Genomic DNA, 26,833 nt, shown 5'->3' with positions numbered 1-26,833 from the left:
TTTCAAATTATTTCCAGAGGATTCCTAAAAATGGAATTACATGATAAAAGAATTTTAAATATTTTAAAGTTTTGATGCATCTCATTAAGTGAAACATTAGATGGGATAAACCCTATAAAAATAGTTTAAGTCTGGGTTTATGAAAGCAAATATATACCTTGCATAGAGATAAAGCCAGAAACTCTTTTAAAAGACCACACATCATAGAACATCATTCCCTTTCTTATCAGTTAGGTGGTGGGTTTGTGGCGTTCAGTATGCTGTTTTTTAAAAAGTTCACCAGACCCGGTGATCTCTAAGGCCCTTTCTGGCTGCAGAGTTGTTTTATGTTCTGTTCTTTTATGGTTCCATAGGTCTTCAAGGGTGTGAGGTATAAGTACAGAGAGCCACAAGTCCCTTGAAATGCATAGTCTGAATATTTCACAATATATAATATATAATATCATATATAATAATGTTGGGAACAATGGGAAAGAAAGACTAGTATCTAAGCAGGCTGGTAAAGGAAATGAGTGTGAAACATACACAAAATTCCTAATTTTGCCTCTAGAAAAAATTATAAAGTAGACTCCTTTAAGAGGAGTAACAAAGAGCTTTCTAACTGCAAGTCCCCTGGTTTCTTTTTGTACACACAGTAAGTACAAATTGGAATTGTTATTCACTTAAAAAAACAAAAGTCTTTAAATTTTTCCCTATGTGACATAGTTGACAAATGTCTTTTGTAATGTTATTATAATAAAATGTTTTCATTAAATAAACACTTACGAATTTTTTTTTCTTTGTAATGATAATGCAGGGTCTTGGTAAGACTTTACAAACGATTGCTTTGCTCGGTTACCTGAAACATTACCGAAACATTCCTGGACCTCACATGGTTTTAGTTCCAAAGTCTACTTTATACAACTGGATGAATGAATTTAAACGATGGGTCCCATCCCTCCGCGTTATTTGTTTCGTTGGAGACAAGGATGTGAGAGTAAGTGAGAAATAGGTTTAAAGAGGCCATCGAGAATAACATCATTTCTGGGGTTAAGTTGTATGCTATTAACCATAAAAGACATTGAAGTTGACTGCTACTAGTAAGTAACTCTATGTTAGGCTCTGTTGTAAGTGCGTTGTAAGTGCCTTTTATGTATTAATTAATTCTCACAACACTCCTGTGAAGTAGATGTGTTGCTTATTAATAACAGACAGTCCATTACTTTTTAAAAAGATATTTATTTATTTGACAGAGAGAGACACAGGGAGAGAGGGAACACAAGCAAGGAGAGTGTCAGAGGGAGAAGCAGGCTTCCCCCGGAGCCCAGTGCGGCACTTGATCTGGGAACTCTAGGATCATGACCTGAGCTGAAGGCAGTTGTTTAACCAGCTGAGCCATCCAGGCGCCCTAGGAACTTGGTCTTTGTAGCTGAGTTTCGCCAGAACTACAGTAACTGAAAGCCAGAATGAAACAGAGTTAACTTGAGTCTAAGAAAACGACTTTGTGACATTAGTATAGACTAGAGGGAGAAGCAGGCCACCCTGGGATCGCCACCTGAGCCGAAGACACACGCTTAACAGCTGAGCCACCCAGGTGCCCCCAGACAATCCATTACTATGCTTATCCGCATTTAATTTCAACTAGGTCATTAACCTCAACATTCTTGAGTTGCATTTTGAATAATTTTTTATAAAGGAATTCCTTATCTACAGTGTGTCTTTTCAGTGACTCTATCATTTATGCTGTTTTGACACCAAAACTGTAAATTTGCATGACTTAATTTATGCTTAAATTTTTCACTTTTGACTTTGACTTGGTATATATGTATACCTGTAGTGGAATCTTTTCTTTATACCTTGGAATCTTTTCTATTTGTACAGAGAGCCTTGTGTTTTGTGTTTATGCGTAGACACAACTTTCAGTTTTGGTCTTTGAATAGAAAAATACATATCTGCATACATTCTTAGATATTAGAAATTCTGAGCTCTTGCTTAAATTATCCATTTGTCAATGTAGTAGGCTACAATTATTTAGGACTGTAGAATTAATCTAAAAGAAATAAATTATGCAAAAATATCAAAATGAATAATCAGCTTAGAAAGCATATTATTAAACTTTGCCTTTATTTTGCCTACAGAGGACATAGTTTAGAGTAAATTCAATTTTACATATTTAGTTAGGTTATCAAAAGATATCCTCAAAAGAATGGTAACATAGGGGTGCCTGGGTGGCTCAGTGGGTTAAAGCCTCTGCCTTCGGCTCAGGTCATGATCCCAGGGTCCTGGGATCAAGCCCTGCATCAAGCCTGCTTCCTCCTCTCTCTCTGCCTGCCTCTCTGCATACTCATGATCTCTGTCTGTCAAATAAATAAAAAATAAAATCTTTAAAAAAAAAGAATGGTAACATAATGAATTATGTAATTTTATTCTTATCATTTTGTTTGAAGAAAAATTACTTAAATTTATTTAAATTTAACTTATAAATAATTTAAATATTGAAATAATGAGCTCATAAATTTAGAATTACAGGCCTGATTCTTCCCTATGCCTAATATTTTTCAGTGGCGAATTAGTCACTCAGAGCTCGCTCTTATCACTGCTGTTCTTTTTTCCTATTCTTTTAAAGATTTTATTTATTTATTTGAGAGAGAGACAGTGAGAGAGAGCATGAGAGGGGAGGTCAGAGGAAGAAGCAGACTCCCTTGGAGCTGGGAGTCCGTGTGGGACTTGATCCCAGGACTCCAGGATCATGACCTGAGCCGAAGGCAGTTGCTTAACTAACTGAGCCACTCAGTCACCCTCTTTTCTTAAAAAAAAAAAAAAAAAATTCTTTATTAGAGAAAGAGAACAGGAGTGGCAGGGGGAGGGACAGCGGGAGAGGGAGTAAGAGAAGCAGACTTCCTGCTGAGTAGAGAGCCAGAAACAAGGCTCTATCCCAGGACCTGGAGATCTCAACCTGAGCCAAAGGCAGACACTCAGGTGCCTCTCACTGCTGTTCTTTGATGTAATGCCAATCCTTATAAAACTTTACATTTCTAAAGTACTGATTTTTGGCTGAAATTATTTCTTGAAGATCATAAACAAAAGGGAAATATGCTATGCTTGTGTTTTCATGTGTCTTAGTAAAATTGTCAGTTGTTTTCAACTATCTTATATGGAATCCAAGGATTTCATGAAATACCTCTGAGTGTTTTGAAGAAAGAGTGGATGTATTTAATTTGTGACTGTCCTATCTCTACCCCAGGGGAGACTGGAATTTTACTGGCAGCTTCAAAATTTTTTAACCTTGAAAACCAATCTTCAAAGTCAGTGTTTTTCATATTGCTACTTGTTAATATCGGGAATTCATGTTGGTGGTGACAATTTTTTAAAACATTGAGATACAATAGAATGGAAAATGGCACAGTGTTTCACACATGGTGGGGATATGTACTGCTCCTTTTTTTAAGAATTGCAACCTAAACTATAATTTTACTCTGGGCCATGGGCGAAAGAGTTTGTAAACTGGTAATTATTAATAACATAAATAATGTACTATATTCAACATTTAGAGATTGATGTCAGTATGTATAGAGAAAATCCAGATTATTACTTATAGATAGATTTTGAATCTTGGTGCCATATGGGATAGATATATTGGGTCTTTATAGTTCCTGGTCTTTTGTAAACATTTTATGAGGTCAATATTTTATTAAAATTTGATGTCGATTATAACAGGTATTTGATTGAGTTGGGTAATTCTTAGTAATACTGTTGATCCAGTTTGATGCTAATGTAGTCCTCAAGTATATAGAGGTATGAATCCCAAGTAGGGTTTTTACATATTTTTTAAGTAGGCTCCACATTCCAGTGTGGGACTTGATCTCATAACCTTGAGATCAAGAGTTGCATGCTCTACCAACTGAGCCAGCTAGACACCCCCTAACTTGAGTTTTGGCCCCTTCCTTTTCTACTCCGGAGTCATCAAAGATCTTGGACATGGAAACAGGAGATCTGGTTTTAGTTCGAGAGTTGCCGTTGACTGTGTGACGTTGAGTGACTCTTGAAGGGCCTTAATTTTGTCACTTATAAAGAGAGCTTTTGGATTATATGATACTAAATATTCTGTCACACAAATTCAAAGTAGGGGTAATTTAATTTAAAAATATGCATATGTTTTCATGAAACTATAGGAGGAACCATTAAACTGAGTGTTTCGCAAAATCAAAGAAAGATAAAGTGTTGGCAAGACTAAAAGCGGTCTAGCACCCTGGTTCTCTCTATGTTGCTCCCAGTTCCCTAATGTCTTAATTACCTTTTTAAATATGACCACTTCCCAGAGTGCAACCTAGACCTCTAGAAAGGCCTTTTTTTGTTCTTTACTTTAGTCCAGGCGATTCTTTTATATATATGGGCATTCAGTAAATACTTGTTGAATGAGTCCACAGTGTGTTTGGTGTGTAACTGACTTTATGAAATAATGAGTTTGCAGTGAACAGTTATTTTGTTTTTGCACTGTAATTTCAGATTTACAGTACTAATCAGAACTTTCTCAATATAGATTTGGCTGCTCCCTGTTAACTTCTGTGGTTTTATTTTGACCTGTAACATCTGGAATTCAGTTTGTACAAGTTGAAAATGCTCTCAGTCAGCTTGGCTACTATTTTGGCCACTGTCTGGAAAGATTTAAAAATAGTTCTAAATAGTATCACTATTTTAAATAGTCTCCTGTACTAGATAGAGCAAGTCCCCTTTATAAAATCATACCTGTAGCCTCAAAACAACATCAGGAAGTTCACAAAAGCATTGATGGGCTTTCATAACCTTAACAAAATATGTGACTCATTCCTGCTAGAAAGGGAAGGAACATATTAAGAGATTTCAAAATGTTGAAATCACTCATGTATATTAAGTTCCTTTCATTTGTTAATCTGTGTTGGTAATAGTTGGTAATGCTTGGCTCTTGGTAAGAACATGGTTTTCAGAAGGCAGTTTACTTTGCCCATTTCTTTTTAGACTGTCTTATGAAGAGAGCTTAGTAATGTAGTCCTCTTCTGGTGATAAGATTTTCTCTGGTTCATTGGATATGCTGTAGTCATTTTAGGGAAGCATTTGCTTCCTTTGTTAACGAATGGATTAATATTAATGAGTTATTAATTAATGTTAATGAATGTATTAATATGTCATCTAGATAATTGCCCACAGATGTGTCTTTGGGCCTTGGTTTTTCTATCTTTAAAATGGATGAGACTAAATGATTCCCAAGTCTCTTAGAATTATTAATATTCTCTTGATGTTTTAATTCTGTGACCATCTTATCAGTGTGTTTTAATATGAGGAACTTTGTTTTGCATTAGGCTGCTTTTATTCGTGATGAAATGATGCCAGGAGAATGGGATGTTTGTGTTACTTCTTATGAGATGGTAATTAAAGAAAAATCTGTATTCAAAAAGTTTCATTGGCGATACCTAGTCATTGACGAGGCTCATAGAATAAAGAATGAAAAATCTAAGGTAAGCCAGTTTTCAATATCATTGTTAAAGTTTTCTTTTAACTACCATATCTGTTTGTTTGCTTCTGTGTATTCAGCATTAAAAAAGGTTGGAAGATTGTGATTTTATTCACAGAATATGAATGAAGTTAGTTTTAAAAATTTTTTTTAAAGTTTAAATTATTGAATATGAGGCAAATGAAGATTGAGCACAGTTTTTAATATAAAGAAAATTAAGTGTTCATTTGCTATATCTGTTGCAGCCTAACTCTGTTGTGATACAGTATTTTAGTATTTTGGTAATATTTGGTGTACAAAAGTTATTTGCATTGATTTGGCTTTTATTGAGGAGCCTACCAGCTTATATGTATTCATAAGGATTAGAAAAAAGCATTCGTGGAGTTATCTGATTTCTGTGAATTAGAGTATGGTGTTAATTTTTTTTTTTTTTTTTTTTTTTTTTTTTTTTTTTTTTAAAGATTTTATTTATTTATTTGACAGAGAGAGATCACAGTAGACAGAGAGGCAGGCAGAGAGAGAGAGAGGGAAGCAGGCTCCCTGCTGAGCAGAGAGCCCGATGCGGGACTCGATCCCAGGACCCTGAGATCATGACCCGAGCCGAAGGCAGCGGCTCAACCACTGAGCCACCCAGGCACCCGAGTATGGTGTTAATTTTGAAAAATATCAATATTTCTTGCCATTCAACTCCATCAACAGTAGGAAAAGCATCAGTTATTACGATGAATCTCTCTTTGGATCACTGGGCTACTTTGGGAGAAACAGGGACAGAACTGGAGGAAAACCACCAGGTGGATGATACTAATTTCAAATTGAAACTAATACCCAATAAAAAAAGATGCATGTTAGTGAATAATTGTTTGAGTGTTATAAAAATGTGCATTTTTTATTGATAAGGTTGTTGTTCTTTTATGCTTTTGTGCTTTGATTTTCATAGTCTTATATTTAGAAAGTTAAACTAAGATAGGAAAAATGGGTGCAGCTCTGGTGTTTAAAAACTGTCACCAGGCCAAGTTAGAACTTGGCTAGGTATGTAGATGAACATGATTGGCAGGGAGAAGGAGATATTATTGTGTCAAGTGACTAGTCTGGATTCCATGGAGTTTTGACTGTTTCTGTGGACCCAAAATGGAGAAATACATTTTTTGAAGTGAGGGAGGGGTCTTAGGTAAGACTATGATTTGCATTCTTGTAGGTGTAGAAATGCCTAGAATATTTTGTTTAGTTGTGATTGATTATGGCAATGTCACCTGAGCTAGGATATTTTTCTATAGAAAAATAATGTTCAAGTTTTGTTTTATTCAAAACATGGTTGGATACAGAACTGAATTTTGAGAATTCTAATAAATAAAGTAATGTTAACATAACTGTTATTTTTCTAGCTTTCAGAGATTGTTCGTGAGTTCAAGTCAACCAACCGCTTGCTCCTAACTGGAACGCCTTTGCAGAATAACCTGCATGAACTCTGGGCTTTACTCAACTTTTTATTGCCTGATGTCTTTAATTCTGCAGATGTAAGTTTAAGTCATATGTTTTAAATATAATTTTCTTATGTTCATAGACTTCTGTTTTCAAAGCATAGAATGTAGATTGAAATTTATAATTTTTTCATTTTTAATTCTTTGTGTGTTTCAGTTTTCTCAGAAAAAAGCATTCTTAAGCACAAATATTTTAAATGGGGTTATTTAGAGGAATAATATTTCTTTTCTTTGAGATTATTCTGCCTGTTAAACTTTGCCTATATTGCACTACTGTCACAACTTCTGAAATGAGATAGGCTGAGTTCATAATTGTAAATTCAAAATTTTCTTTTAATTAAATTGGAAAGGCTTTTTATATACTAGTTTGGCAGGTGGAGTCTTTAAAATGGTCTTTGATTATTGTAGTCATTAACATTTGGTGAGTACTAAAGAGCTCATAATTAATGTGTGATTCAAAAAAACAATATTTTGTAAATGTGTGATTTACATTGTTTTTATCATTAAAATAAGGTTAAGTTAGTGCAGCAAACTGAATTGAATGATGTAAGGACTTTGGAGCCTTATTTTCCTCATTACTGATATTAATTGGTAATAAAAAGTACCAAGTTCTGTTATCCATTGATTTATATACCTTATCTTGCTTTGATTTATTTTTATTGTTTAAAATTTTTGTTGTCATTATGTGCCTTCAATTTTATATTCTTACTTCTACTCCAAACTCTTTTTAAAAAATTACTGTGGCATGTTAGTCACTATACAGTAACTTTTAACTAGATGTAATGGTACTATGGTATGCGGAAGCCTAATAAAAGTATTTTAAGGAAACAGTGCTGGTGGAGTTCAAATTTTAACTCCCTCAGTATTTTAGCTATTTTTGAGAAATAAATAATATTGACCATCACAGTAAACGTATTTTTGAAAGTGTTTTTAAAATTAAATACTGTTGTGTCATTTTACAGGAATTTATACAGTATCGAGTTTATTTAAAAACAAAAACAAAAACAAAAAACCAGCCAACCACCTGTGTGCTTACTGCAGTATTTTCACTCTTCCACAGGACTTTGACTCTTGGTTTGACACTAAAAATTGTCTTGGTGATCAAAAACTTGTGGAAAGACTTCACGCAGTAAGTAATAGGCAAGAAAATTTAGTAATTAAATATATATTCCAAGCTAGAAAACAAACTGCCATAGAATCTGAACTTGTAGGTTTACCTCCTGGCTCAGTCTCACTGTGTCTCCCTCACAGTCATTCTGACAGCCTCTTTGGGAAATAAACTCTGCTCTCTTTTTAGCCTGTCTAGGAAAGAGCCTTTTTGCTTTAGCTCTTCTGCATGGATAATGTGGTCCTCTCCAGTAGAGGCTGTTCATATTCCCATACCCCACAGGTGCTTAAGATGGCATCTGTATTTTCCTAGTTCCCCAGTGCCACTTGTAAGCCACTAGTTCTTCACCATCATGTATAGAACTTATCCTTTAAGGTGAAGTTATCTTGCAGATCCCCCTTCCACCCTCTTCTCTGTCATCCACTCTTCTTCAGGTCACCCCTCACATTCATTAAATACCAGTTTTCAATTCTTTGATAACAACTTCTTGTCTCCTTTTTTTAGCTCTTTCACGCATGTTACTCCCTTCTGTACTTATTCTATTACCTTACAGAGACCTCCAGTCCTTGGATCCCTGCTTTTTCTCATCCATCACCTTATTTCAGACTTTACTTTTTAAGTAATCTCTATACTAAACATAGGGCTTGAACTCACAACCCCAAGATCAAGAGTTGCAGACTCCACCAACTGAGGGAGTCAGGTGCTCCTGTTGTTATTTTGTTATTTTCTTCTCTATCAGACAATGAGTCCATTTTCTATCCCTGGAACCATGCTTTTGCCAATACTCCCAAACTTTCTTGTCCATCTGCCATTTCTTCCTGGAAGCCCGAAACCAGAATACTGCAATGTCTTTGTCAATCTGGGTTAGGATTCTGCTTCTACCACTTACTAGCAAAGTGACTTGTTCTGTACTGGGGCTGTTCAACACTGATAAAGAAAGATATACAATTGTACATGTTGGAACAACTCCAGTTTCATGTTCTATAACATAAGGTGGTGTTTGATGATGTCAGCAATCCTTGAACATGGCCTTCTACAGCATTCTTTCCCATTTCCAGTAACAGCTGCTTCAGACCTTTCCCAATCACTCCAAGGCTTCTATCCCAGATACTCTCTGCTCCCCCTCCATTTTCAGTAAATTACATCATTATTTTCTCAAAGAAAAAGAAAAAGGAAAAGTTACTAGGTAGGAACTCCTTCAAGGATATCCCCCTTCCAAGGATATATGCCTTTGTGTTACCTTCTTTCCGAAGGGAAGAGGTATTTTCTTTGGTCACTAGCTAAGTCTTCCGACATGAACTCTGGATCTCATTTCTCCCTGTTTCCTTATGGGACCTTTCCCCAAAATTTATCCATTTTACTGACTGATTTTTCTAGCTTTCACTCTATATTGACTCTTTGTACTAAAATGTAAACATGCTCAAGTATGTGCTGTGTTATAATCCAAACCCATACCCATACACACGCACACTCATGCATGTACAAAATAGTACTCTCTTCACACTGTGTGTCTCTAGCTGTGATTCTGGTGTCTTCCCTTGATAGCTAAGCTTCTTGAAGAAGTGGTTTATTTTCTCCATCTCCACTACCTAATCTCCTATTTACTCTTGCCTCATTGACCACTGGCTTCTATCCATCCTACACAACTGAAACTTATCTTGGAAGGTCTTTAATCATTTTCTGGTTGCTGAATTCAGGGTATACTTTTTGCTAGGTATTTTGGCTTCTCTGCACTGGTTAGCACTTCTATCCACTCCTGCATGAAACCCTTTCCTACCTGGTTTCTGGTAGGAATTAGATTCTCTTCTTGGATTTTCTCTTACCTTTTTGGCCACTCATATTATTCCTCTTTATGGGCTTTTCTTTCTCAGTCTGCCCCTGAAAGGTTAGTGTTTTGTAGGGCTTTGTCCTTGACTTTCTTTTTCATATGTGCTCTCCCTGGGGATCCACTCCTATGGTTACAGCTACCACCTATCTACTTATAACTCCCAAATTTATCTTTCCATTATTTCTTGTCTAGTTCCTGTATATCCTACTGCCTTCTAAGTCTTTCTCTCTAAATGTCTCACAGGCAGTTTAACTCATAAGGAATCTCTCTTGGACAATTTTAGGAGGCTCAAACCAGAGATCAGAAGTTGTCTTTCACTCTTTCCTTTTCCTTACCTCCCATAGATCTCTAATAGTAGTGGCTACTGTTTACTAACGTCTACTGTGGTTAAGCTCTACACAAATACTACTATAAATTTTCATGGCAGCTTTGGAAATAGGTATCATTATCCTCATTTTAAAATGCTTGTAATAGACATATACCATAATTTTTTCTAATGAATGGATTAGGAAACAGACTCAGAAAAGTTAAGGAACTTGTCCATGCTTACAACGGCTAACCAGGGACTGAGCTGTTTGTAGAATCGGTTTGATCTGATTTGAATTTGACTTCTACCACTTACTAGCAAAATGACTTCAGTTAAATTAATAAAATTGAAGGGTGCCTGGGTGGCTCAGTCATTTGGGCATTTGGCTCTTGGTTTCAGCTCAGGTCATGATCTCAGGGTTGTGAGACTGAGCCCCACTTTGGGCTCCTCACTGAATGCAGAGTCTGCTTGAGATTCTCTACCTCTTCCTCTGCCCCTTCCCTTGCTTGTGCTCTCTCTTTCTCCCTCTAAAATAAATAAATAAAATCTTAAAAAAAATAATCACATTTCCCTTAAAGATTTATTGTAAGGATTTAGTACTCTGGATTGTAAAGTTCATAGTGCACCGTCTGCCACACTGCACATACTCTACCGGTGATGGTAGCTCTATTATTTTCCTGTGATAGAATTTGTCTCGCAGGTATATACTGATTATTTCATCTTTTTTCTCTAGTCATCCATATCTTCCTTAATACTGAACCATTATCTCTTAAATCATATGTTTAACTATTTTGAAATGGCCTGCATTTTTATCTCACTTCTAGAGACTCTCTGATCCGTACTCTGACTTAGATTTCCTCTAAGATTCAAAAATATTATTGTTTCACTTAGTGTAATACCTTCTGGGTCCATTCATGTCGTTACAAATGGCAAGATCTCATCCTTTTTATGGCTGAGTAACATTCCATTGTGTGTGTGTGTGTGTGTGTATGTAATGTGTGTATATATAATATATATTCATACACACATATATACACATGTATACATACATATACATGTGTGTATGTATGAATATATGTATACACACGTATATATATAGAGACCATATCTTCTTTATCTATTTATCTGTCAATGGATACTTAGGTGTTGCTTCTGTATCTTGGTTATTATAAATAATGCTACAATAAACATAGGGGTGCATATATGTTTTCAAATTAGTGGTTTCTTTTTCTATGGGTAAATACCCAGGAGTGGAATTACTGGATCACATGGTATTTCTATTTTTATTTTTTTGAGGAACCTCCACACTGTTTTCCACAGTATCTGCACCAATTTTTTTTCCAACAGTGTATGAGGGTTTCTTTTCTCCACATCCTTGCCAGCTCTTAATATTTCTTGTTTTTTTGATACTAGCCATTCTGATAGATGTAAGGTGATATCTCATTGCAATTTTGATTTGCCTTTCCCTGATTATGAGTGATGTTGAGCATCTTTTCTTCATGTGTCTGTTGGTCATCTGGATGTCTTTTCTGGAAAAATTTCTGTTACCATCAAAATTATTTCTATACAGAGGGGCACCTGGGTGGCTCAGTGGGTTAAAGCCTCTGCCTTCAGCTCAGGTCATGATCCCAGGGTCCTGGGATCGAGCCCCATGTTGGGCTCTCTGCTTTGCAGGGAGCCTGCTTCCTCCTCTCTCTCTCTCTGCCTGCCTCTCTGCCTACTTGTGATCTCTGTCAAATAAATAAATAAAATCTTAAAAAAAATATTTCTATACAGAATAAAGAAGCAAATGTTGTATGGCAGTAACCTTTTTTTTTAAAAAAAAGATGCTTTCATGCTTATTCAATAGTTAATTATCTTGTTGTCTTACATTTTAATGTATTTTGTGCCATCAAATTATGAATATCTAATTTAGGGCCCCTGTTCTGATTTTTTAATGGGCCATTTGTTCTTTTTTATTGAGAAAATTGGCAACTGGTATTGATAGTGTTTTTCAGGTTATGCACTGGGAAGTAAATTTTGCATTAGGGTGCTGTGGTTTAAATATTAAATATCTTACAAACTTTTATAAAAACTATCACTTTTTTAGGTTTTAAAACCATTTTTGTTACGTCGTATAAAAACTGATGTAGAGAAGAGCCTGCCTCCTAAAAAAGAAATAAAGATTTACTTGGGACTGAGTAAAATGCAACGAGAATGGTAAGCTATTTTATTTCCAAGGAATTCATTTATGTGTAAAGATTTATTAAAATCTAGCTTTGTAGCTTTCTCCAAAGCTAAATTTAAAAGAAATTTTAGTTGTGCCTTTAGATCAAAATTTACATTTTCTATTTGAATAACAAGTTAAGTAGTTCAAATATTTTGATAAAAAATTGGTATTCACCAAAAACATTCATTTTATTTAGCCTTTGGGAAGGAGCATGGGCTTTGAGTCTATAGAACTGTAATTTGTTTTTTTAAAGTAATTTTTAATTTAAATTTAATTAATTAAATGTTATTGGTTTCAGAGGTAGAGGTCAGTGATTAATCAGTCTTATACAATACCCAGTTCTCATTATATCACATGCCCTCGTTAATTATAAGACCTGTATTTGAATCACATACTTTGCCCCTTTGTAGCTATTTAGCTTGGGTAAATTATATAACTTCAGTTTCCCTTCTATAAAATGGGGATAATAGTACTTAGTTTGTCGAGTCAATGTTAGGATTAAAGAGGCTAATGTCACTTGCGCATTTTTTTGGTATTGCTTTTTCCATCAGTGTAAGTAGTAATAACCATAATAATAAACATCAGTAAGATGGGTGAGAGTAGTGATTGTAGATATTATAAAAATAGATGCTGAATTGGTTTGATAAATACAGGCAAAGCAGGAAAATGACAAGAGAAGATACAAAGAACCCTAAATTAGACATGCTTATGTAATAATGCTGCTAAAAGAAGCAAAATGTTGTGGGGCACCTGGGTGACTCAGTTGGTTAGGCATCTGACTCTTGATCTCAGCTCAGGTCTTGATTTCAGAGTCATGAGTTCAAGTACTGTGTTGGGCATGGAGCCTACTTAAAAAAAAAGAAGAAAAATGTTGCTGATATAAACAAAATTAGATCACTTATAATATGTAATGACTTCTCTACTATTGAAACCAGTATAGGATGGTGGTGAAGAGTATATTTCTCTAAATTCAGATATAAGATCAAACTCTGACTTTTTCCCTTTCTGTGGCCCTGAGTAGGTTTTTTTTTTTCCTTCTCTTACTACTGCCTGAATTTCCATTCATAAAGTAGGAGTGATTCTAGTACATACCTGGGAGTTGTTGTGAAGATTTAACAAGATGATTTATATAAAGCCCTTCACATGGTACCTGGCACTTTCATTCAATACAAGTTGGCAGTTATTATAATTAAATATTAATCACTGTTCAGGTGGATACATAGGTCTATTTTTACCTGGGTAAAGGTCAACAAAAGAGAATGAAAAATGTTTATGGATCAGAAAAAAATGCCTTATAAAAATTAGGTATAAGAAATTGTGATTGTTTTTAGTTCAAACAAGTAAAAGTTGGATGCCAACTTTCAGCAAATATTTATTTATTGAATAATTAATTATCAGATATGGTTATCTGAATAGTTAATCAGTTGATAGCAATTTGTAGCAATGACTAAAGCAGGAAGAAACAGGTTTGTAGGCAACATACAAGTTAAAATGTTCAAGAGTTTCTTAGTTTTGCTGATCAGATTTAGTCTCAAAGTTGAATTTGTTGTTTATCCTAGATAGGACTCTATGCTGATCACCAAAAGCATGTTGCTTGATGTCACTGAACTTTTTTTAGATTGCTGTAACTTTTAGTATTACAAACAGTGCTGTGATGAACATTATTCCACTTATATTGCTATCTACAAAGGACAAAGTTGCAGATGTAGAATATTCACATTTTAAAACTTTTTATCTATCTTGTCAAATTGCCCTTCAGAAAGAGTGTACTAACATATCCATGTCAGTTTATAAGATCTTCCTATTTCACCACATGTTCACCAAAACTATTTTTTACTTTTTCTTTTCAAATTTTTATTTAAATTCCTATTGGTTAATATATAGTATAATATTGGTTTCAGCAGTAGAATTTAGTGATTCATCAACTACATATAATAAATGATTAATTATAGTTAAAAATTTTAGGTATACAAAAATCCTGATGAAAGATATTGATGTGTTAAACTCTGCTGGCAAGATGGACAAGATGCGACTCTTAAACATTCTGATGCAGCTTCGGAAGTGTTGTAACCATCCTTATTTGTTCGATGGTGCTGAACCTGGTCCACCTTATACCACTGATGAGCACATTGTCAGCAACAGTGGTAAAATGGTAGTTCTTGATAAACTGTTGGCCAAACTCAAAGAACAGGGTGAGTTACAAATCTATACATTAACATGAAATGACTTTTTATATTAGTGCCTTGTGTATGAATAACATTTTCCATATCATCATTCATTGATTCATTCACTCCTTCAGCAAATATTGAGTACTTACTATCTGCTAGGAATCGTCTTGGCCTTGGACAAACTCACAGTGTAGTGAGGAGGAACAGTTGTAGTTCATTGTGATAAGTGCCATATGTTGAGAAACTGAGAGTTGGGGAAATCTTCAAAAAAGCGACATTTGTAGTGAGCCTGGGAGAATGTCTAGGAGTAAATCACGGGAAGAATGAGAGGGAAGCATTTCACAGGACAATGAAACAGAAGCATGAAAAAAGGGAATGCAGAGTTTACAGTATTTGGGGTAGAGTGGCAGTTGATGAATCTGGAAAGCTGGATGGAGCCAGATTATGAAAGGCCTTTTCAACATGCTTTAAAGTGTGGACTGTTTAGAAGGTGGGGAGGAAGGTTTGTTATAGAAGATTTTGCTGTGTCAGCTGACACAATCAGACTTGTATGTTTGGAGGAGAACCTTTGAAGCAGTACAGGACTTCTACTGAGGATGAGAGTTGAGAAACAGGAGACTAGTTGGGAGACTATTGCAGTAGTCTAGTAAAAGGTTGTGTGTCCCGATCACATCCTCAGGACAGAGAAAAGGCAGACTTTAAATCATCTCAGTACGTGTGGAAGGTTTTGAAATCCTTAAACATGCATAACTTAGCAATGTAGAATTCTGTAGAGCTTTCCTCGAAGGTGTATGTGTATGTGTTTCATGAAGTGTTCATGTACTATATATTTATATTACATGTGACGTTTGCTTATGTGTTTGTAATTTTCAAATTAGTTTTTATACAAGTTGAATAACTTGCTTTTTTGGGGGAAATGTTTTAGGTTCAAGGGTTCTCATTTTTAGCCAGATGACTCGCTTGCTGGACATTTTGGAGGATTATTGTATGTGGCGTGGTTATGAGTATTGTCGACTGGATGGACAAACCCCACATGAAGAAAGAGAGGTGAGGAAAAGAAAATAAAACTTCAAAAATCAGAGTTAAGTTAAGCCATGTTTCTCATCATTACATAGTTTTGAACTTTGGCCTTTTAATAAAAGAGCTAGGTGTGTTGAATTTCTCCCTAACACCTCTCTGTCTCTCTCAGATCTTCAGTTTGGCTTGCATTATACTGACTCTTTACAAAGCATCCTTTTCAAGGTCTTCAAAGACATCCTTATCTAAATGATACTATACCATTACACCCTTAACTCTTCTAACTACTGCTATCTCTGACCTTCTGGTTACTGTTTCTCATTCTACTATGTAATCTCTGATTCTTCCATTTTCTTTTCTTGATTTGCTTCCTACAGTAGACCCTCGCCATTTGTGGAGTTTAACAGTTGAGATTTTTCCAGTTTATGAGCAACCATAAAGACTCATGAAACAATAATTTGTAAAGGAAATAATCTCAGTGTTAGATTTTTGTAAAACCGAAATTGGACAACATAGGTATAGGTGCTTATCATGCATTTGTATCTTGGAATACCAAAAGGCTGGTGTATAGGACTGAGTTACTTAGCCAGTGAGGAATCCTAGCTAGCACCCAGTGTCTTTCTCAAATTTGGGAGTTCTTACAGATCTTTAGATTATCCCTCACGAATGTCACGGGTCTAATGTTAAATACTTTTTTGGGGGGAGGGCTTTGCTAATTTAGCTTCACTTTTCTGTGGTCCTTCAAGGCTCTGTCTTTGGTCTCTCTTTTAAGTCTATCCTCATGCTCTGGGCAAATATTGTGATTTCCTGGTATAGTGGAAAATGCATTGAACTTGGTTTCAGAAGACCTAAATTTCAGTACCAGCTCTACCACTTTGTAGTATATGCAAGCTATTTAATTCTCTGAGCCTTAGTATCTTTATTATCTAGGCTTCTTTTTTGACAATATTGTGAGGATTGTTGGGTATAATAGATATGAATGCAGTTTTAATTTTTTTTATTTTTAAAAATTTTTAAAAAGATTTTATTTATTTATTTGACAGAGATCACAAGTAGACAGAGAGACAGGCAGAGAGAGGAAGGGAAGCAGGCTCCCTGCTGAGCAGAGAGCCCGATGCGGGGCTCGATCCTAGAACCCTGGGATCATGACCTGAGCTGAAGGCAGAGGCTTAACCCACTGAGCCACCCAGGTGCCCCTGAATGCAGTTTTTTTTTTTTTTAAAGATTTTATTTATTTATTTGAGAGAGAGACTGAGAGAGAACATGAGCGAGGAGAAGGTCAGAGGGAGAAGCAGACTCCCCATGGAGCTGGGAGTCCGATGTGGGACTCGATCCCCGGACTCCAGGATCATGACCTGAGCCGAAGGCAGTTGTCCAACCAACTGAGCCACCCAGGTGCCCTGCTGAATGCAGTTTTTAAACTGTAGTTTAGAATATACTGCATGTCATGAAATTGCACACAGGCCTTTTACCTCTCAGCTTTAGGGCCCCATTTCAGGCTGCAGACTTAGTCCATGTCCCTGTCCTTCTCTAACTTCAGTGAGCACTCTGTCCCTTGTGTGCTTCCTTATTGAAGCTTGGTTATAGTATAGGATAAGGTCCATAGCAGGCATACAGGCACTTTTCATACTAAGGGTTTCCCTGCTACCCATTTTGGGGAAATTTTTTTTTAAGATTTTATTTATTTATTTGACAGAGAGAGAGACACACACACACAGCAAGAGAGGGAACACAAGTAGGTGGAGTGGGAGAGGGAGAAGCAGTCTTCCTGCTGAGCATGAAGCCTGATGCGGGGCTTGATCCCAGGATCCTGGGATCATGACCTGAGCCCAAGGCAGATGCTTAACAACTGAGCCACCCAGGTGCCCTAGGGAAATATTTTTGATAACGTTTACAAATAGGGGGTGTTTCAAACTTTACACTGGTTCCTGCTCTATAATAGTTCACTTTTTCTAAAATCGTAACTTGAAGCTTGATTGGCTTTTGCTAATTTATTCTTCAGAATGGGTTTCTCCAAATCCACATTAAGCACAAGCCATACAGTGGTATTCAAAATGACCCTTTTTCCTGGAATGAAGATGTTACTAAGGCAGAAAAGTAGGTGCTTTCTGACCTCAAATAGCCAATTTACATTTCTGACTGATCTCCCTGCTTATGAGCAATGTGGACTTCACCAAATTATACCCAAATTTTTCTGGTTTCTTAAAATTTCAAATAATTTCTCCCTTCAGAGATATTGAATTAAATATGTTAACTTTAGGTACAGCAAAGTCAGAGCTGTTATTTTATTTTCTTTCTTTTGTTCATTCTTCCTTTTTTTTTTTTTTGAAATGCCCCACTTTTCCATTATACTTTTGTCCACATAGTCATTTTGTCTATTTTCCTATTAAGAAGGGGAAGCCACATTTGATTCCTTAATCTAATTATTTGCCAGCAGTTCCTTTTCAGTAGTTCTCAGATTTGCCCTTTCTTCATTGCTACAGCTAAATTCAGCTGGCTGAGTCTCTCGTCATCCTCTGACTCAGTTCCTATAACCTTTACTTAATTGGCTTCCTCACTTTTATAGAGAAAGGATCTAACATTTGTCAAGCAATGACTCTAAGCTAGGCAATGTATAGTTCCAATTGAATTCTCCTAGCAGCTCAGTAAAGTATAATTTACTAGTATTTTTTTCTACTTGAAACTGTCTCAGAGAGGTTAAAAGCTTGCTTAGAAACACATATATAATAAATGGTAATGATTAACACCAGGTTTTTGCTATTTCCTCTACACCAAATTGCCTCTCACTACACCATGCTGCTTTCTGTACTGTGCCCTCTACATGCTATATGGACTGTGGCAGTGTCACCTTCTCTGCTGCAACTTTCGACCATGCCATTCCATTCATTAAAAATTTGACTTCCTGTATTTTCTGATCATAAAAGTAACATATGATTACTGAAGGAAATTTGCAAAATAAAAGTATTTCTGGCCAATCTATTTTTGTATATATAATTTATATAAGTAAGCTGATATTATATTATATATACTATATGTAAAGTTTGGTAACATTTTTACTCGGCATTATGTTGTTCTTTCCTATACCAATAATAAAATTTATTGTAAAAATAATTTAAATATATTACATCCAGTGGACATACTATAAATAATTTGTCTCCCAATTGTTGATCATTTAGGTTGTTTCCAATTTTTCACTATTATAAATAATGGTAAAGTGAAAGTCCTTATACATAAATCTTTGTGCACATTTCTGATTATTTCCTTAGGATAAATTCCTAGAAGTGGAATTACTGGGTCAAAGGGTATGAACATTTTTAAGACTCTTGATGCATATTGCCAAATTGCTTTCCAGAAAGGTTGTACCAATTTCCATTCCCTGCAGCAATGTATGAGAGTGCCCGTCTCACCGCCCCCTCGTCAACATTGAGTATTATAATTTTTTAATCTTCAAAAAATGGTATTATGTTTTAATTTACATTTATTTGATTACTAGTGAGATTGAACATTATTTTTGTATTTATTAGCCATTCGTATTTGTTCTTCTGTGAATTGTCTGTTCTTTTTTTCCTATTTTTTTGTTCATTCTTTTATTGGGGTCTTAGTGTTTCTTTCTAATTAATTTGTATGAGCTCTTTATATAGTAAGGATATTAACATCCCATTAATTTTAAGACTCTTTACTAAATTTCCCTGGATTACCTTATTGAATTTCTTCATTACTTTCCTGTTTGCCTCTTGTCATCATATGGAAATAAATCCGCTTAACCTCCCCTTTATCCAGTTCTCTCATTCACATTTCTGAACATTTTTCTTTCTCGGTTGGTCTTCCAAACTATACCTTCTTTGTTAATACTTTGTAAACTAATGGGAATGAAGTTGAGTTAGCTGACATTTTATCTTCTAGATATTTTTCAGCTCTCCCTCAAAATATTTTCACTGTTGTTGCTTTAAATAATTTAAATGATTTATTGCTTGCCTAGTTAAATTTGTCTATGCGATTGTTCTCAGTTTGTCTCTATTGATGTAAGCTTCTAAATATTAGGAACTTTATGTAATATAATTTCTACAGCAAGTCACACAGTATAGTATATAGATATATGCTTAAGTTTTTGAGATGGAAGAATAGCATAAAGTGGGCTTTTGAACATGTATGTTAAAAATATTTTTTTCTTAAGGACTCTGTTAATATAATTTTATTTTTCTTTGTTTTCTTCCATTTCCTGTATCTATTTAAAAAAGGAAGCAATAGAGGCCTTTAATGTTCCTAATAGTAGCAAATTCATCTTTATGCTGAGTACCAGAGCTGGAGGTCTTGGAATTAACTTGGCAAGTGCTGATGTGGTTATATTATATGATTCAGACTGGAATCCACAGGTTGATCTACAGGCTATGGTTAGTAATCTTTAATGATGTCAGAAATTTATTTTAGCTGGGAATACTACTGTTATTTATGAGGCTCAGATGTAACTTATGATAAAAGGGCAATATTTGGGAGATTTTCTAGATGTTAAAATAGATTATCTTGGAAAACAAAGATACTGTGCTATTAAAAAACAAAAAAGGAAACTAAAGCAAATGCACACACCCCAAATCCAGATACAGCATTTGTGTGTCTATTTTGGCATTTATCATGAAACAAAAATGTGTTTTCCTATTCCTGAATATTGAAGAGGACATACACATATGCCTTAATGAAAAGGGTGACCTGTTGATATTAATTCTTCTGGATAACTAGATATATTAAAATCCTCAGCACTAAAATTGGGAGAGGTATTTCAACTTTTGTAATAAAACACTTTGGATGAGGAAATAAAAAGATAACAAAGGAATATATTCCAGGAAAACATTTGATACCTAAGGACACCATTGGAAAATATCCTATCCTTTTTTTAAAGACAGTTGAAGAAACTATTTCTTTTACCTGTCATCATGCTGTCATTTATTGAAGTAGAGCTACAACTTCTGCCAGTGTGACTCATATTTTGAGATGAAGAAAAGTAATTTCAGAAGTACAAAGATGCAAAATAGCTATGCACTCAAAATCTCAATAATTAATGGGATAAATTACTATTTTTGGAAGCAATTAAAGTCATATGTTAGTGAGGCATAGCTTTAGAAGTCCTTCCTTTTAAAAAATTATATATATATATTTATATTTCTATTTTTTGGTGCTGAAACCTGGGAGGAAACTACCCACCTTCCCCTTTTTTTGGTAACAGAATTAAAAACATTGACCATCAGGACATTTTAATTTTTTATTTTTTTTTTAAAGATTTTATTTATTTATTTGTCAGAGACAGAGGGAGAGAGAGCGAGCAAGCACAGGCAGACAGAGAAGCAGGCAGAGGCAGAGGGAGAAGCAGGCTCCCTGCCGAGCAAGGAGCCCGATATGGGACTTGATGCCAGGACCCTGGGATCATGACCTGAGCCAAAGGCAGCTGCTTAACCAACTGAGCCACCCAGGCGTCCCTAATTTTTTAATTTTTTTTAAAGATTTATTTGTATTTGTAGAGAGAGAGTGCCCACATGTGTGCACATGCATGAGTGGAGTGAGGGGCAGAGGGAGAGAATCTTCAAGCAGACTCCCTACTGAGCACGGAGCCTGATGTGGGGCTCAGTTTTATGACCCATGAGATCATGACCTGAGTGGACACCAAGAGTTGGACGCTTAGCTGACTGAACCACCCAGGCATCCCAGGACATTTTTAAATCACAATGATTTTTTATCATTATTTCAGCATGGTACTAAGCTACCTGTTTAATATGACTCAATAGAAGTAAGTCCCGGTAAGATACAGGGTTACTAAACTGGAAAACTTGATAGCACTTCATTTCATTGAAATTGTATTGAAATTGAAATTGAATTAGTATATCTTTCATGATTTACTGATTTGAGTTTGAAAATTTAAATTTGTGTAGAGGTGTTACATTCTCATTTAGTGTGCCTTGTTGAAATTGTTACTGAGCTCTAGTGTTTTTATATTTAGTTCAAAGGCTGTTTTGAATCTTTCTTCTTTGCTTTGTTTTTCTCACCTGTCCTCCTCCCTTCTCCTATTTGCTCTAGCAGCTTCTGTGTTTTAAAAACACTCCCCCTAGCATTTTTTGTATTGTCAGAACTTGCCATCTGTCACCTTTACCAACTATAAAGCATAGGACTAATTCTAGACCACTATCTAATAAGGATATTAATATACCATTAATTTTTATTACTTTTTATTATATATCCCTGAATTGCCTCCATAAGCAGAAAGAACTGCTTGATTATGCAGACTTTTACCACCATAGCAACACTTGCTAACTACTTTGCCCCTCACAAAGCTACTTGATAGTGTGGAAGATGTTTGCATTCAGTGGCTTAAAGTTGCTTAGTAAACTCCCTCTAGTCCTCGTCTTAAAGGGGCTTTGGCTGTTGCCTTTCTGGAAGTTTTCTATTTCTAGTATAGTATAATACTGGCAGATTTTTTTTTTTTTTTGGTCACAGAGACCTCTAGATAGAACTTTTTCTTTGAAAAAAAAAAAAAAGATTCTACTTATTTGACAGAGAGGAGAGAGAGCACAAGCAGGGGGAGTGGCAGGCCGAGGGAGAGGGAAAAGCAGACTTCCTGCTGAGCAGAGAGCCAGAAGGGGACTTGATCCCAGGACCCTGAGATCATGACCTGAGCCAAAGGCAAACACTTAACTGACTGAGCCACCCAGGCACCTCATAGATATTCTTAATATTCATTATCCTTCTTTAACAAGTGGCATGTCTAGAGAGCTCAGAAACTAATTTTATATTCAGAATTTTATAGCATATTGTGGCTGTACTATATATTTTATCCAAAATACCAGATATCTTATATTAGGATTCTATCTTCTAGGATCGAGCACATCGTATTGGTCAGAAGAAGCCAGTACGTGTGTTCCGTCTCATCACTGATAATACTGTTGAAGAAAGGATTGTAGAAAGAGCAGAGATAAAACTGAGACTTGACTCAATTGTTATACAACAAGGTAATTATACATGTAAACTTAATTAGGTGTTTTTATCCCCCAAACACATGGAATTTTCTTTAAGGGAGATTATTCTTATTTTTTTAAAGATTTACTTATTTATTTTAGAGAGAGAGCAAAGCATGCGTGTTGTGGGGGAAGGGGTAGAGGGAGAGGGAGGCAAGCAGATTCCCTTCTGAGTCAGGAGCACAATGTGTGGCTGCGTTCCAGGACCCTGGAGATCATGACCTGATCTGAAATCGAGTTGGATGCCTAACCAACTGAGCCACCCATGCGCCCCGAGGAGATTACTTCTAAAGTTGACTAAAATTTGCAAACTTACAGGAAAAAAGTCAGTTTTTTAAAAAGTGCTAATTTAGATCTGTTTAATTTAAAGCCTTGCATTCAGTATATGGAATAGATAGCTGAACATCACTAGCTTATAGTTGAATGCTAGTGGCATGTCTCCTGAAGTACCTGATATTATTTAGCAGGTAAAATGTCTTGTTAAAAAATTTTTTAGGGGCACCTGAGTGGCTCAGTGGGTTAAGCCTCTGCCTGTGCCTCAGGTCATGATCTCAGGGTCCTGGAATCGAGCCCTGCTTTGGGCTCTCTGCTCAGCAGGGAGCCTGCTTTCCCCTCTCTCTCTGCCTGCCCCTCTGCCTACTTGTGATCTCTCTCTCTCTCTCTGTGTCAAATAAGTAAAATCTTAAAAAAAGTTATTTTATAGATTTAAGACTATTTATGAGAGAGAGAGGCACTTGCACATACACACACACACACACACACACACACACACACATATGCATGGGCTAGTGGAGGTTGGGGAAGGGCAGAGGGAGAGGGAGAAGTGGAACCTGATGGACATGAGACTCCATCCCAGGACTCTGGGATCATGACCTGAGCTGAAGGCAGACACTTAACTGACTGAGCTACCCAGGCACCCCTAAAATTTTTTAAAACACTTTCTAGAGAGTGCCTGTTAATAGAAAAACATTTGATCTGAAAAATGAATTTTGAAAATGAAAAAAATGTTCTGTTCTTCTGAGTTTTACCTGAATTTTATGGAAGGAAACTCATATTGAAATAGAAGGTATGGTAGAAGAAAAACTTGTAGGTATATTCATTAATAAAACTTCATTTTTTAAAAAAAATTTTTATTTATTTATTTGACAGAGTTCACAAGTAGGCAGAGAGGCAGGCAGAGAGAGAGAGAGGAGGAAGCAGGCTCCCTGCTAAGCAGAGAGCCTGATTCGGGGCTCGATCCAAGGACCCTGGGATTATGACCTGAGCCCAAGGCAGAGGCTTTAACCCACTGAGCCTCCCAGGTGCCCCAATTAATAAAACTTTAAAGCTCACTAATTTTCTCTGCTTATAGAGCTTTACTTATGGTTAAATGTGATAGAGTCTGATTAGAACTATTATGCTATTCTTTCTCTAAAATATAATTGAATGTACACAACTTTTATTTTTATTATTAGGAAGACTCATTGACCAACAGTCTAACAAGCTGGCAAAAGAGGAAATGTTGCAGATGATACGTCATGGAGCCACCCATGTTTTTGCTTCTAAAGAAAGTGAGCTGACAGATGAAGACATTACAACTCTTTTGGAAAGAGGGGAAAAGAAGGTCAGTTTTAAAATGGCATTTGTTTTCATGATGAATTGCTTTAAAATCAAAGTACTTCAGCATGCTTAATTGGATTCGTGTTGTTTCAAATGCATGTTTCAAATGACTCCTATTCTCTCTAAGGATTTGTAGATTTTTATCCAAAGGTAGTTTAGGGTTTTTTAGTTTGATTTTTGGTAAGAAAGACTAAGAACTAGAGTTTAAAATTGAATGACCTTATATCTCATGTTTATTCAAAATAACGTTGGTATTTACTTGAAAGCCAAATAAATTTCATATTCAATCACATATATCAGGACCACATTTTCACAACACACTGGATTACATTGCATTAACTGAAAATCTTTTGTCAACATTTCATGAAATACTAAAGCATTATTTGTTAAAGTGTAATAAACTATTTCAGAATATTGTAATCTTGTGTTGAATTTACTTTTTTTCAAATTATTTTGCATAATTTCAAACATAGTAAAAGAAGACAGAAAATATTATATGGCTACATCTTCAGGGATAAAAGATTTTAAAGAAAGCCTAATTGAGAATACTTGAATAACCACATAAATATTTAAAATACTTGGAGCAAGTTAAATTTATATTCATTTAATGTTAGCCTTGCATTCTTACCTTGTAAATTAACAGAATGGGTATTTCATGTCAAACCTGACTTAAAAAGATAGAGAGCCCACAGATTTTTATAAGTAATTCAGTGATAATTTTCTAATTTCAATGCATTGAACTGTAGACTGCAGAGATGAATGAACGCTTGCAGAAAATGGGAGAGTCTTCTCTGAGAAATTTTAGAATGGACACTGAACAAAGTTTGTACAAGTTTGAAGGAGAAGATTATAGAGAAAAACAGAAGGTAACTTTTTACCCTCAGCCATTAGACTCTCAAATTAGCAATTCTTCCCATAACTATTATTAAAAAACACTGACGGGGGCGCTTGGCTGTCTCAGTCAGTAGAGCGTGTGACTATTGATCTTGGGGTTGTGAGTTCAAACCCAATGTTGGAGGTTGGGTTTACTTAAATAAATAAATTAAATTAAAATAATAATTTAAAAAACCCCACTGGCATTTACCTACTACAGTGTTCTGCTATGGAGTGAAATTTGATGTAGGTCAGATTTCATGTAGTTGCTATCTTTAATAAATTTTGATGGATGGTGATGATGATGATGATGGTGATTACCATCATCCTTCTCATCATTTGTGCTGCCTTTGCTGCTGCTGCTACTATTGTTTTTGAGAAACAGGATAAGATTATGGTGGAATTCCTGGATTTTGAAGCTGAAATCCTAACTGTATCACTAGTTAGGTGACTTTGGGTACTCATTTTTTTCCACTATCAAATGGAGGGTATAGTAATATACTGCATGGACAGCAAAGATCCTTTGAAAAAAATGGGAGTTTTATTTATTTTGTTTGAAATTGTAAGAGCTATAATTAAAAATTTTAATTTTTAAAAGAAATAGACTTTGAAAATGACTTTATTACAAAAAATAGTACAGAGTTCACATATATCTTTCACTGAGCTTCCCCTGATGTTAACAATTTACATAATCATAGTACATTTAAATTAACATGTTTTCTCCCTAACATTCTTTCCCTGTTCCAGGGGATACAATCCAAGATCTCACATTGCAATTTTTAAAAATAGCTTTTTTAAAAATTTTATTTATTTTTTTAAAAGATTTTATGTATTTATTTCAGAGAGAGAGAAAGAGATCACAAATAGGCAGAGAGGCAGGCAGAGCTAGGGGGAAGCAGGCTCCCTGCTGAGCAGAGAGCCTGGTGTGGGACTCGATCCCAGGACCCTGAGATCATGACCTGAGCCAAAGGCAGAGGCTTTAACCCACCGAGCCACCCAGGTGCCCCAAAATAGCTTTATTTTTAAGAGCAGTTCTAGGCTCACAACAAAATAAAGTGGAAAAATTAGAGTTCCCATATCCACCTGCCCCAAATAAACAAAGCCTACTACACTCTCAATATCTCACATCAGAGTGGTACATTTGGTACAATTGAACCTACATTGACACATCATTATCTATCCCCAAAGTCCATCTTTTACGTTAAGGTTCACTCTTGGTATTGTATATTCTGTGGGTTTGGATGAATGTGTAATGACATGTATCCACCATTACAGAATCATACAGAATAGTGTTACTGCCCTAAAAAGTCCTCTGTGCTCTGCCTATTCATTTCTCTCTCTCTATAGCCTCTTACTTTCCATAGTTTTGCCTTTTCCAGAATATCATGTAGTTGGAATCATACAGTATATAGCCTTTTCAGATTGGCTTCTCTCACTTAGGTATATTATATGCATTTAAGATATACTTTCTTGTTTTTTTTCATGGCTTGATAGCTCATTTCTTTTTGGTGCTGAGTAATACTCCATTGTCTGGATGTATCACAATTTATTCATTCATCTATTGAAGGACATCTTGGTTGTCTCCAAGTTTTGGCCATTATGAATAAAGCTGTTAGAAAAATCCATGTGTAGGTTTTTGGGTGGACATAGATTTTTATCTCCTTTGGGTAAATGCCAAGGAGCATGATTGCTGGAGTGTATGATAAGCTTGTGTTTAGTTTTGTAAGAAGCTGCCAACACTTCTTCCAAAGTGGCCATACCATTTTGCATTCCCATGAGCA

The 26,833-nt window shown here is 35.6% G+C and overlaps 1 protein-coding gene across 7 annotated transcripts in view; it reads left to right on the top strand.

Annotated features, from left to right (window-relative positions):
- Positions 1-26,833, top strand: part of SMARCA1 (SWI/SNF related, matrix associated, actin dependent regulator of chromatin, subfamily a, member 1) — a 73,211-nt gene that overhangs the window by 10,557 nt on the left and 35,821 nt on the right. For 4 of the 7 annotated variants that reach the window (XM_059157446.1, XM_059157450.1, XM_059157449.1 and 1 more), the window contains exons 6-17: positions 797-976; positions 5,316-5,471; positions 6,850-6,981; positions 8,006-8,074; positions 12,278-12,387; positions 14,363-14,589; positions 15,491-15,612; positions 18,849-18,884; positions 19,821-19,973; positions 22,442-22,574; positions 24,035-24,183; positions 24,926-25,045. In XM_059157446.1, the coding sequence (XP_059013429.1) occupies positions 797-976; positions 5,316-5,471; positions 6,850-6,981; positions 8,006-8,074; positions 12,278-12,387; positions 14,363-14,589; positions 15,491-15,612; positions 18,849-18,884; positions 19,821-19,973; positions 22,442-22,574; positions 24,035-24,183; positions 24,926-25,045 (1,587 nt within the window). The remainder of the gene's footprint in view (positions 1-796; positions 977-5,315; positions 5,472-6,849; positions 6,982-8,005; positions 8,075-12,277; positions 12,388-14,362; positions 14,590-15,490; positions 15,613-18,848; positions 18,885-19,820; positions 19,974-22,441; positions 22,575-24,034; positions 24,184-24,925; positions 25,046-26,833) is intronic. The other 3 variants (XM_059157447.1, XM_059157452.1, XM_059157453.1) reach the window with 2 other exon arrangements.

Source organism: Mustela lutreola, chromosome X, assembly GCF_030435805.1.
Source record: "Mustela lutreola isolate mMusLut2 chromosome X, mMusLut2.pri, whole genome shotgun sequence".
In the NCBI taxonomy this organism is placed as follows: Eukaryota; Metazoa; Chordata; class Mammalia; order Carnivora; family Mustelidae; genus Mustela; species Mustela lutreola.
The sequence above is the reverse complement of the archived record's forward strand: the minus strand, read 5'-3'. Positions and strand labels throughout refer to the sequence as shown.